We start from the raw sequence: 12,070 nt of genomic DNA, 5'->3' as shown, positions 1-12,070 counted from the left end.
CCCGGAGCATCAGAACAGGGCACCAAACAGTCTGAAACATGATCCTTAGTGCTGGCCAAGAGGAAGGGGCTGGCCTTGAGAAAAGGGGACTCAGAGGCTCCTGAGGAGGGTTGGGGCATTTGAGGGGGAAGGGGGCAAAAAAAAGGTTGCCTAATCCCCTTGATAGAATAGCTGGGCTTTGCTGCCACCTTGTGGACAGAATTTAGAAGGACCGGGTTGTGACTGTCCTTGGCCAAAGTTTGACGTCTTATTCCGGGCCTTACAGGCTGGTACTTCTTTCTGAGTCTTGAGTGGGGGGTTCGCCCGGGCACATGGAAGTGAGTCCTAGGCTCCCATGGTCCTGGATGTCATATTCATGATGCGTCCCTCTGCCAGGAATTTAGGTCTCTTTGCAGACAGGGACACAGGAGGTGGAATTGAATAGGAGAGACCCAGACAGGAGGAGGATGATCCTTCCAAGTTGTGCCCAGTATTCACATGCTTTTCCCAGGGGAGGAACTCAAAGCTGTAGTTTTAGGGAGGAACTCTGTAGAAAGGAGCCCTGGAGTGCACAGGGGCGAGGCCGAGTGGGTAGCAATAGGAGAAAAAGGGACAGGAAGGTATGGGACATAGAGATACGAATTCAGCCTGGTGTGGACAGAACTTTATCACCTGCTGGCCTTATAGTGAATGACCAGCTCACTTCACCCTGCCCATCTCGAAAATGGAGCCAACAAGGAAAAGGGAGACGTTCCCACCCATTCAGAATGTGATGTGAGCAGACCAAGGAAGGGCCCCTAAGCCACTAGACATCCATCTACTCCAGACTCATGAGTTTCCTGGGCTTTGGCCCCATACTGGGAGTGTGGTGCCCCACAGCACCTATGAGCAGGCACTAATGTGCGCCCATTTTTCAGATGAGAAGGTTGAGGCACAGAGGAATTAAGTGCTTGGCCAAGGTTTCACAGCTAGCATGTGATGGGGCCAAAATTCAAATCTGGGGTGGCCCACTCCACATGACACTCTCATATTGTACCCAATAAATGTATTGCAGAAGGAATGGGAGTGGCCATGCTTCTGGTGTCCCAGCTCGGGCTCCCTCCCAACTCGAGCTTTGACAGTGGAAATTGAGGCAGATCTCCCTGCTCTGCCCCTTCCCAACCTAGATAAAAGTCTCTCTTTAAAGGCTTCTAGGAAATGAGGTTCCATTCCTTCCCTTTCAGACTCCCAATCTCATTCATGTCAGGAATATGGCTCTCAGGAAGTTCTTCCTGCAGTCTAACCTCCCACCCCTCCTCCTGCAGGTCAAGCCCAGATATAAGGTCCCAGATAGGAGAGAGAGAGGATGCGAAGCAGGCTGCTGTTTCCGAGAAGGGTATACTTGGTCTCTAAAAGCAGGGTTTCATTCTCTAACCGTGACAGTCAGGGCTGGCCAATCACAGGCCTTAATGGGACAGCTTAAATTATAGAGGACCAAGTTAGAGGAAAGAAGAAGAAGAAGAAAAAAAAACCCACCCAACTCCCAACCCCTGGTACTGCAGCTGATGGGTAATTATCTGCTGTTTGTGTGCGCTGTTCGGGCTCCAGCCCTGACTGCTCAGGACGGACAGTGCGGTCTGGGGAGAAGCCCACTGAGTTGGTGTCAGGTCAAGGCAATTGAGAGGGGCCCCGGCCAGACTGTTCTCGACTTATTACCCCCCTCTTCCACCCCTCCACTCCCCTCCAATCAGGGGAGGAGCTGCCCTCTCTTGCCCACCACCCGTCCCCCAACACTCGGAGGAGAGAGGGAGTGATTAGCATGGGGCATTGTCCTTGGATAATGGGCCCCAGCTGCCGCTTGAAAGAAGAGACAAAGCGCCTGACCGCTCCACAAGCATTATCCCCTCGTTAAATCTCTGTTATTAGATTAGATTCAAAACGTATTGATTCAGAGGCTGGAGGGAAGTGAGGGAGGGAAGGAGGGGAATCTGGCTGGGGAATGTTGAACCATACCTCTCCACTGATTCGCCCTCCCCCCTACAACACCAGGCGAGTTTCCCTCCTATTCTCTCAGTGAAATCTCCCCTAAGCCCACATCCTGACTCTGAGCTCAGCTACTCTCCCTAGACCCTCCCAAGAGCCGCGGAATGTCCACTCTTGTGAGGGGCCCTGGGGTCGTTGAGCACAGATGGCCATTGCCTAGGAGGAGAGGCAGCCTCCCTGGATGGTGGTGGTGGACTCCACAGCTTGGAGCACCATACAGGGCTGGGCGGTTCAGGCTGGGCACTGTCAAGATCTTTAAGGGAGTCTTTTGAGTAGAAATGACAGGTTTGGAAAGCTGCGTGGATGGGAAAGAAGGTGAAAACCGGGACTATTCGTAGGTGAATGGAGAAGGCTGCAGGAGAGGAGTGGAGATGAGATAGAGAGAACCAGGATGCTTCCCAGCAGCACTTGTAAAGACATGGGCGGTTTCTGGTTTTCTCTCTCTGCCTAGGACACAAGGAGAGGGAAGGAGCTGAAGTGGCAGGAGGAAGGAAGCAAGCAAGTTCTGGGAGAGATAACAGGTGAGAGGGAGCTTCTGGGTGTTCTCATATCCCAGACTGGGTAAAGGTCTCCTTGGGAGGAGCCCAAGATCAATACTGACGGACAGGAGCTAGTACACCGGGGGATCCTCTGGCCCTGGGTCTCAGTTTCCCATCCCTGGGCAGCGCAGCCTGGATGCTGCATTGATGAGCTGATTGGCTGTGGCTAGTGGAGCGGAAGATGTTACATGTGGTGGCTCACTCTCGAGGTGGTTGATTGGCTGCCTCAATGCTGGGCTCTGTTACCCCATTGATTGTGGGTGAAGAGTGGAGAGGGGGAGATGGGGAATCAATAGATTGATTCGTATCTTACTAGCTCTCTGGTTGGACACTTTGTCAATAGCCACCCACTTACTGATCAGTGGTGCATTGACAGTTCCAGACTGTCCAGCTTTCTCTTTCTCTCTGGCCTGAGACATGAGAATCACCCAGCAGCATGACTGGCCCAGCAGGGCCAAGTGGAGAGTGGAGTGGGACAGCTTTGATGCCAAGACCAGGCTCCCAAGTATGGGCTGCCAGGACCATCTTGAGAGAGTCAGGATGAGCAATCCTCATCTTTAGCCCAAACTGCACTTAGCAGGAGGCAACAACTGTGAGTGGGAGCCAATCTCCAGCCCCACAGTCTCCTGCTTTGTGCTGGGAAACCCTGATACCTATCCATCAGCAAAACAAACAAAAATCCTTAACTAATATCAAGAGCACATATGTCTGAGGTGGAAGTAGCAGATGAAACCTCATTCCAGGTCAGTTTAGGAACCAGCAGCCGGTCAGACAATATTTAATGAGTTCTTTCGGCATGCTGGGGAAACTGGGGTGAGAAGAAGAAGTTCAGAGAAGCTAAACCAGATGAGCCTGCTTCCTCAGCCTCCAGGCTTTTTCAGACATGAAGCTCTCAAGGGCCTAAGGTTCTGCCCTCCAGCCAGCTTCACTGGATGGTCTACAAACTAGAGTTGCAGAGTCTGGGATCAGGGAAAGTATAGGTTCAGGGGATCCATACTGAATCCCTTGTAGTTGACCAGCCTGAAACAACTCATCCCAGGTATTTTGGGGGGTCGTTTTCTTTCAGCCTGGTAGAATTCAGTCCCTAAGAGACAGGCACCCCAAGACAGGGAAAGAGATAAAGCTGGAATGAGAAAGGGAGAACCAGAGAAAGCCTCAAGCAAACATGAAGCCATCATTTTTGGTGGTTCTGGCATTCCTTTCCTCTGAATGCTTGTTAGGTGAATGAAGTGATACAGTTGGGATACTCCTTAGCATGTCTTAAATCCTGACGTATGGGAGAGGGGCCAGGATCTGAGATGCAAGATCCAAGACCATGCCCCGGCCTCTGCCTCCATCATGTTCCTGCTTTCTGGTGGATGGGCCAGGGGCCGGCTGCTGAGAGTTCCCAAAGGAGAAACAGAAACTCAAGACTTAGCAGTTTCTGCTTTCAAACACCCAGCACAGTGGGTGCTGGCTGTGGTACTGATGTTCTTGCAGGGAGAGAGCTGGCTTCCAGCTTCGCCAAGAGACCGTGAGCCCAGAATGATAACAGGTCTGTGTAGACCCTTCCAGCATCTTTCCAGGAGGTCACAGAACTGAGCATCCTCCTCCCCACCTCCGCATCGTTAAGTGTTCATGGTCCTGACCCTCGCACCTTGAATCCCACCTCCTATTGTTTCTTTTTCAGAACAGCCACCGTTTGGTCACTTCTTAATTCCTTGGGGCAGAGAGCATCATACATCTGAAACCACAGATAATTCCCCAACCTCATTTCCACCAGCAACTTCAGACCTCATCTTCCACCCACCCAGCTGCTGACAAATGGTCAAGAAGAGAGTTTAGGGCTTCATAGCATTTTATTACCCCACCCCCCGCATCTGATGGATGTTCAGGGAAGTGGCCACAGGCGAAGCGAACAGGGAGGCATTAGGCTTGGCTGAACCTAATGCAGAGTTATCAGGCCCATGTGGCAGAGGGCTGGTTTACCTTCCATCTCAAAACAAGGCTGAGGGAGCGAGCAGAATTCCAAAGTGCCAATTCAGGGGAGTGCCAATGGGGAAACTGAGGCTTGACACTTAGACAGAGTGAAGTCAGGGCATGCGTGGGTTTCTTCTGATCTAAGATAGTGTGTCTTAAAGCCATAATGGGCCTGTAGGGGAGTGGAGGAGGATGTAAGAGCCTTAAACACCAAGTTTTTAGGGGAAGGGTTAAGGCCCTGGTTGGGGATTGCTGAGAGACTTGGCTTTGGAAACAGGCATGAAACTGTTTATGTGTTTTGAGAATGTCCCTGGCATCCCCTGGGTCCTGAAATTCCCCCCATCCCCATCCTAACCAGCCTCATTACCCACCCCTTACTGGGCTGGACCCACTCAGGAATACTGCCAGATGGACCAGAGCGTGACCAGGGTGACACTGTAGGCCAGCAACGCCAGCAGGTAGATGCGGAAGAGCAGCCTGTCCAGCACGGAGCCCACGCGCAGCCAGTCCCGGGCCAGCTCTCGGCTCTCCTCCCGTTTTTCCAGGAAGTGCCGGATGGAGGTCAGCTCCTGCAGCAGCCCACGCACCGCCAGGGAGGCGTCCCGCGGCGGTGGGGGAGGGCTGCCACTGCCCCTCGGGGTCTTCTCCAAGTCCCGGGATCCCCCCAAATGGCTGCAGTGGTTTGCCATGTCTAGAAGAAGGGCAGAGCATTGGCAAAGGAGGGAGGCCCAGCAGCCTTGCTTGAACACTGACCTTTATGTTTCTAAGGCCTCAGATATTTTTATTATGCATAATCTCCGGCCAAAAAAGTATAGAGAATAACTTACGTATTTGTGTACCCCACCATCCAACTTAAACAAATAAAGAAAGCCAGTACAGGGACTTCCCGGGTGGCGCAGTGGTTAAGAACCCGCCTGCCAATGCAGGGGACACAGGTTCGAGCCCTGGTCCGGGAAGATCCCACATGCCGTGGAGCAACTGAGCCCATGCGCCACAACTACAGAGCCTGTGCTCTAGAGCCCACAAGCCACAACTACTGAACCCGTGCACCACAACTACTGAGGCCACGTGCCACAACTACTGAAGCCCACACACCTAGAGCCCATGATCCACAGCAAGAGAAGCCACGGCAATGAGAAGCCCACGCACCACAGCGAAGAGTAGCCCCTGCTCACCACAACTAGAGAAAGCCTGCGTGCAGCAACGAAGACCCAACGCAGCCAAAAATAAATTAATTAATTAATTTAAAAAATAAAATAAAGTATGGTTCATGAAAAAAAAAAAAGAAATCCAGTACAGTTGAACATCCCTGTATACCTCTCCTTGGTCACATCCTTCGTTCCCTCCCCACATCACCAAGATCATGAACTTGATATTTATCCTTCCAATGCATTTTTTTAACCCATGGGCTTTCCCCAGCAATTTGATATCCATTATTTCATTTGAGCCTCCCAGCAGCCCCACAGAGAGGCAGAGTAAGAGTAGTTACCAACCACACTCTGAAGATGCTAAAGCTCAGAGAGGTTAAGTGACTAGCCCGTGGTGACACAGTTGGAGCATCACTTAAAGGGGAGGCCACCAAGGCCCAGGTATCTGGACTCCAAATCCACTGCTCTGTCCACTGCATCAATTGCCTCACTGCCCTCCTCTCCATGACTTCGAATCCTTCTAGACCATAAAATACACCTTCGGATCACTACCTTCCCCAGGTGAGCAGTTGAATTAGGTATTAGGCTGTTGCACTAGCTCATGATGAGTTGGTCTTTGATTAGCCAAACATCTTCTGTAAAAGGCCTGGCCCCAGCCAGGAAGAAGACACAAAGGAGGGGAGTGGGGTGGAGAGTTTAAAACACCAGCTTAGAGTCAGGTGGGCTTGGGTTCAAATTATGGGTTCACCAGGTCCTGGCTCTGTGACTCAGGGCAAGCTATTTGGCTTCTCTATGCTTCTGTTTGCTGTTTGAAAAATTAGGGTGAAGATCCTATTGAGTTGCCATGAGAATCACCTGTGATAATGCACGGACAATGCTTTGCAAACACCTGGTAAAGTGCTCAAGAAATAAACCAGCAAACCAACCACTACCACCACCGACAGCAAGGATGACAAATTCCTCAGGGGCATGAGGAATAGTGTCCCTCTGTGATCTGTCTCTCTGCCTCATAGGTGTTTGAAATTCTAATGGACCTGGTCTTTGGCTGATTCTAATGAGAGAGTGTTAGGAACCCGGGTGCAGTGCTGAACCACGTGAGGCTAGCTGTCCCATAAGTGCCCGAGAGGCATCCATTTGACGCCCCCCTCGGGATCCATCTCAGGAGAGGCCACCCTCAGCCCAGAGGTCTCAGCTCCTGACCTGCTCAGCCTCTGGGACTCCTAACCCCTCTCCGTCCCCACCTGGGATGATGCGCGAATACAAAGGGGGAGGAAAGGGTTTGATTGATGCCTTTGGCTGAAGTCCACCGTGGGTTCTCTGTGCAGGATGGTACCCAGTTCCCAGGGCCTGCCCAGGCTCTCTGGCCCGGCTAGCCCTCCAGAGAATCCCTCCCACGTCCCTGCATCCAGGCCAGAAGTTCCCTCTCTCACCTGAGCAGTCATCGGTCTTCGTGGCTTGGGAGGTGGCTGGGGGCCTCCGGGAAGTCGACTGTTCCCCTAGGCAGAGGAGCAGGGCGACTCTCTCCAGGACCAGGTGCCGCAGCCAGGCAGGCACTGGCTGCTGCAGGTCCTGCTTGTGTACCAGCCGCACGGTGAGGATGGTCTCGGCCAAGCTGATCACCAGAAGAGCCATGCACACGACGAAGTAGACACCTGTGCACCCCGGGGTGGGGCGGGAGTGGGGGACACACACGGGAGATAGGAGAGGGCTGGTTCCTCCGTTCCTCGGCCGCACTGAGCTCTTCCCCGGGAGCGGGCCTTACCGATGAGGGGCGTGCCAATGGCCGTAGCCGGCAGCGTGTCGGACACAATGATCAGGAAGACCGAGTAGCCCAGGAGGAGCGTGATCTTGAAGGAGACCCTCTCGCCACTGTCCGGGGGCAGGTAGAAGCCTACGATGTCCATGACCATGAGGAAAATACTGGGCAGCAGCAGGCTGACCACATAGAACAGGGGCCGCCGGCGGATGACCACCTGGGACCAAGAGAGGAGCTCTGGGGGAGCCGGGAGAAGACGGGTCCTGCACCCAGGAACCACCACCCCATCCCAGACCCCCCTGCTTCGTGGGGCGTGCAGCCTGGATTGCTCGGAGTAGGAGATGGGCAGACGCCGTATTCCGCCCCCAGATCCAGGCTTGCGGCTGTTCAGGGAAAGTAAAGAACGATTCAGTTGCGTTTCCCCACCTACTTCATTGAGGGAAGAGTGTGAGCTGGGAAAAGGGCTATGCCTCCTTAAATCTACCTGGGTGTGACTTTATTCATTGTTTTACCCACATCCGCTTCCTGTCCGACTCACATAGAACTTCATCTCTGCGTAACAGTCGCTGCTTTCTATACTGAACTCCTGAAACTGGGTCAGCACCCCCAGCAGCTCCCACTCGCCCTGGTTCATGAAGATGCTCCTGTCCAATTTCACCTTTTCCGGCAGGCGCCACAGGGAGATGTTGATGTCCTGGACTGAGAGAGGAGAAATCAAGCAGCTTTGGAGTCTGGGCCAGGGGTGTGCCTGTGAGGGTGGGGCAGCACCCGTGGCGTGGCTCAAGCCTCAGCTCTTAATCTTCAGCCTCAGTTTTCTCAGCTATACGATGAGGTAACAGTGCACGCTGTACCTGTCTGTGCAGTGGGGCTGTAACAAGGGAGACGAAGTCTTGGGTGGAAACAGCAAAATGCGAAGAACCAGCGAACCATTTATTAGGAAGCTCTCTCCTCTCTCTGTTTCTGTTTGTCTTTGTCTCTGTCTATTTCTGTCTCTGTCTGTCTGTCTGTCTCTCTCTCTCACACACACACGCACACGCACACACACGCACACGCACACACACACACACACACACACACACACACACACACCCCTTCAAGCACCTTTCTAGGTTTCCTGTTAGAATTGCTCATTTAGACAATGAGCAAGTGTCAGCTCTCCTCACCTTTGCCTGATAGAGCTGCCTGTCTTAAAAGGTGAATTAGGAAAATAAGCAAAACCCTCACTTATAGAACAGCAGTTATACTGTTCTGTATCAATACTAGAGAAACAGATATACATACGCACAAAAGGACAGGAGTACCCATTGCAGCAAAATATTGGGAAAGATCTCAATGGCTACCCATCAGGAAAATGCTTAATAAAGTATTATGCAGTCCAAATCATAAGCTATTCTACAGCAGTCAAAATTTATGAGGAAGAGCTAAATCTGCACTAACTTAGAAAAATGTCCAAGACCTGTTGTTGAGTAAAAAGGCTCAGATACCAGTATATAATAGAACATGAACTATTTTACATTTATGTAAAATAAAAACCTATAAGACAATTTCCAGGCACTTTCCATAGATGTGTATGTATGTGTATATATTCAAAGGATAGAGTAGGATCTGGAAGAACATATTATGTGAAGTTTATACTGATAAAAATTGTTAAGTCTTGGTGTGGGGAGCTGTTGGTAAGAGTCTGGGACTGAGAGTAAACGTCCAAGATCAAAGATTATTTGTAATCATGGCTTAAAAAAAAATTTTTTTTGCCACACTGCTTAGCATTCAGGATCTTCGTTCGCCGACCAGGAATCGAACCCCTGAAGTGGAAGGGCAGAATCTTAACCACTGGACCGCTAGGGAAGTCCCTGTAATTATGGCTTTTGTTCAAGGGAGTTAGGTATTACCTTTGCCATTTACAGTTAATGCAATAAAGTCAGGATAGAACTGGAGGATGCCTTTTTGCGGTAGGGCAATTCCCACTTCACTAGACCATACTGGGCACCTAGCGTTTGTCCACTCAATAAAAGTTTACCGAGGGCTTCGCTGGTGGCGCAGTGGTTGAGAGCCCGCCTGCCGACACAGGGGACACGGGTTCGTGCCCCGGTCCGGGAGGATCCCACATGCCGCGGAGCGGCTGGGCCCGTGAGCCATGGCCGCTGAGCCTGCGCGTCCGGAGCCTGTGCTCCGCAACGGGAGAGGCCACGACAGTGAGAGGCCCGCGTACCGCAAAAAAAAAGAAAAAAAAAAAGTTTACCGAGCATCTTCCTTTGGGCCAGGCACTGCCCTGGGGATCTAATGGTGGCTAGAAATCATGTCGCTGCCCTCTCTAAGTTTCTATCTGGAGGAGTAGACATTGAACAAGTCCTTACAAGTGACTAGAAGTGGGGAGAACAGGAGACTCTGAAGTTGAGTGCTGGGGATACCTCCTCTGGGGGATGAGAGGGGGTTTCCCTGGGGAACGGACGGGGAGGCCCAGCTGGGGGGGGCAGTGGGGCAGAAAGGGGAAAGGGGGAGGGAGGGGGAGGGGCACGTTGGCTTAGGAGAGGAAGCGGCACGTGAGTAAAGGAAAGAACAAGGGACTCTGGGGCCCAGGAAGGCAGGCAGCTGGGCTGAGGAGCGCACACCAGGTGGGGCCGGAGGGGTGGCTACACTTTGCAGGGGCCTCTCGGCCAGGTAAGAGATTTGGATTGTGTCTCAGGGAAGCAGACAGTGACGTGATCAGATCTGCATTTTAATGAGATCTCCCTGGCTGCTGTGAGGAGTGTCAATGCGGGGGAGGGAGGAAGAATGAATGGGTGGGGACAGCTAGGAGGCTACTGCAACAACCTGGGCAGGAGATGAGGGTTGCGCGCACTGGGGGGAGGGTCCATCAGTGGAGGAGTGGTTGGATCTGAAAGACATGTCGTGCCAGATCCTACTTGTGATATTGGGAAAGAATTGTCCCTGAGCATCTTGCCGTCAGTTCACACTGTCTCATTCAATCCTTGTGGCAACTGAGGGAGGCGACAAGGGCAACAATGGTAGTGCCATTTGGAAGATAAGGAAACAGAGGCTCAGCAACATTAGAAAACAACGGGTGATCAGTTTGGAGGAGGGAGACGGCATCCTAGGGTGTGCTCCTCAAGCAGGCACCCCGGGCGCCCCCAACATGTTCTCCCGCCTCCCAAAGCCCACAGACTCACTGGTGTGCAGCCAGCTGGTGAAGGTCAGCGAGCAGTTCTGTACATCGAAGGGGAAGTTGTAGATGTCAAGGCTACAGGCGGTCACCACCTGGAGGGGCTTGTAGTTCTGGACCTCTCCATGATGGCGGACATACACGTACGGGATATTTGGAGACTTCCCCACGTCCACACTGGCCAGGGAAGAGGGGTCGGTTTGGGACTCAAGAAGCAGGTCAAGCTGTGCGAGTCTGAAGGTCTCTGAGCTACTCGGCAGGGAGGGTCTAGGCAGAAAGACAGCCTGGCAGTTTTGTCTGGCCTCCGTTTTTCCAAACTTCTTATCTATCTTAGGCTTCCTCACCTGCCATTGCCAAGGCCACTTTCCAAGCAGTAAAGGGCATTTCTCATTTATTCCCCTGGCAACCTCACCACAAAAGGCAGGCCAGGAGTCCATGGACCCCCAAGCCACGGGCTGTAAGGAGAATGCCCAGCTGTCCCCATGCGTCCCCCACCCGGGCTGGGCAGACCTCAGCCCCCAGGATCGCCAGCCCGATGGTGACGGGCAGGCTTGGTGGGAGAGCAGGACCTTGGGCTCCATCCCTAGAAGTCCTGTGAAATGAAAACCATCATTTCCGGGGTGGGGCAGTGGGGAAGGAACTGGCAAAATCAGTGAGAAGAATTGGAACAAAACAGCAAAGTCCCGCAAACTTCATCCCATTCTATCAGCCAACCCCGGGCCGGGCTCTCCCAAGAACCACTGCGGCTGAGCCTCGGATCCTGAGGCTGCAGCCTTCTGTGACATCAGGCTGAGAGATGAGAAGTCAAGACCAAGGCTACGTCACTGTTTAAGCTGGCGATCCAGCCAGAAACTGGGGCTCCCCAATCCCTCCAGCCTGAGCTATGCAAGGCTGGGGCTCTGAGTCAGCTGCCTCCCTAAAGAACAAGGTGAATGGCGTCCTCTGGAATTGGGTGATGCGGGGGGTACTGGGTGGAGGGCAACTGGCCCCCCTCACCTTCTCCTCTGTGCATCTCCCCAGCCATCTTCCCAGACCTTGGATTCAGAAACCCAGGCAGTGGAGCCTGAAGAATGGGGAGAAGGAATGTTGGCAGCTAGGAATAAAGGCTGGTGGGACCCACTTCATATCGGGGGTGCAATTTGTGGCCAGTGAGGCACATGTGTGACTTGAAAGTTTGAGTGTCTCCCGGCCCCAAATCTCCTTCGTGACCAGGAGCAGTAACCACCGCTAGCACTTCATTCCTTTCAGTAATGTAACTGTCCCTTTTAAAAACGCAGCCGTTCCTCCTTAGACTATTATGATTCAGTGTGGATTCATTCACTGGCCTCCCTTCCCGGGGAAGGGGGCCCTTGGACCAAGAAGTGCAGAGTTTCAACATCAGACTCCTAAAAACTTTTTAGGAGTTTTCTAAAAAGAAAAGAAAGGGAGAAAAAGGACAAAGGGGGGCTTCCCTGGTGGCGCAGTGGTTGAGAGTCCGCCTGCCAATGCAGGGGACACGGGTTCGTGC

The 12,070-nt window shown here is 52.6% G+C and overlaps 1 protein-coding gene across 2 annotated transcripts in view; it reads right to left on the bottom strand.

Annotated features, from left to right (window-relative positions):
• Nucleotides 1–4,874: 4,874 nt before the first annotated feature.
• Nucleotides 4,875–12,070, bottom strand: part of HTR3A (5-hydroxytryptamine receptor 3A) — a 14,647-nt gene continuing 7,451 nt past the window's right edge. For both annotated transcript variants that reach the window (XM_024131340.2, XM_024131339.2), the window contains exons 5-9: nt 10,571–10,740; nt 7,942–8,102; nt 7,410–7,620; nt 7,078–7,299; nt 4,875–5,190 (exon numbers count right to left, since the gene is read on the bottom strand). In XM_024131340.2, the coding sequence (XP_023987108.1) occupies nt 4,892–5,190; nt 7,078–7,299; nt 7,410–7,620; nt 7,942–8,102; nt 10,571–10,740 (1,063 nt within the window). In that variant the 3' untranslated portion in view covers nt 4,875–4,891. The remainder of the gene's footprint in view (nt 5,191–7,077; nt 7,300–7,409; nt 7,621–7,941; nt 8,103–10,570; nt 10,741–12,070) is intronic.

The sequence above is a fragment of the Physeter macrocephalus genome, unplaced genomic scaffold (genome assembly GCF_002837175.3).
Source record: "Physeter macrocephalus isolate SW-GA unplaced genomic scaffold, ASM283717v5 random_11, whole genome shotgun sequence".
Classification (NCBI taxonomy): Eukaryota; Metazoa; Chordata; class Mammalia; order Artiodactyla; family Physeteridae; genus Physeter; species Physeter macrocephalus.
Note: the sequence above shows the minus strand (reverse complement) of the source record. Positions and strands in the feature narration are given on the sequence as shown.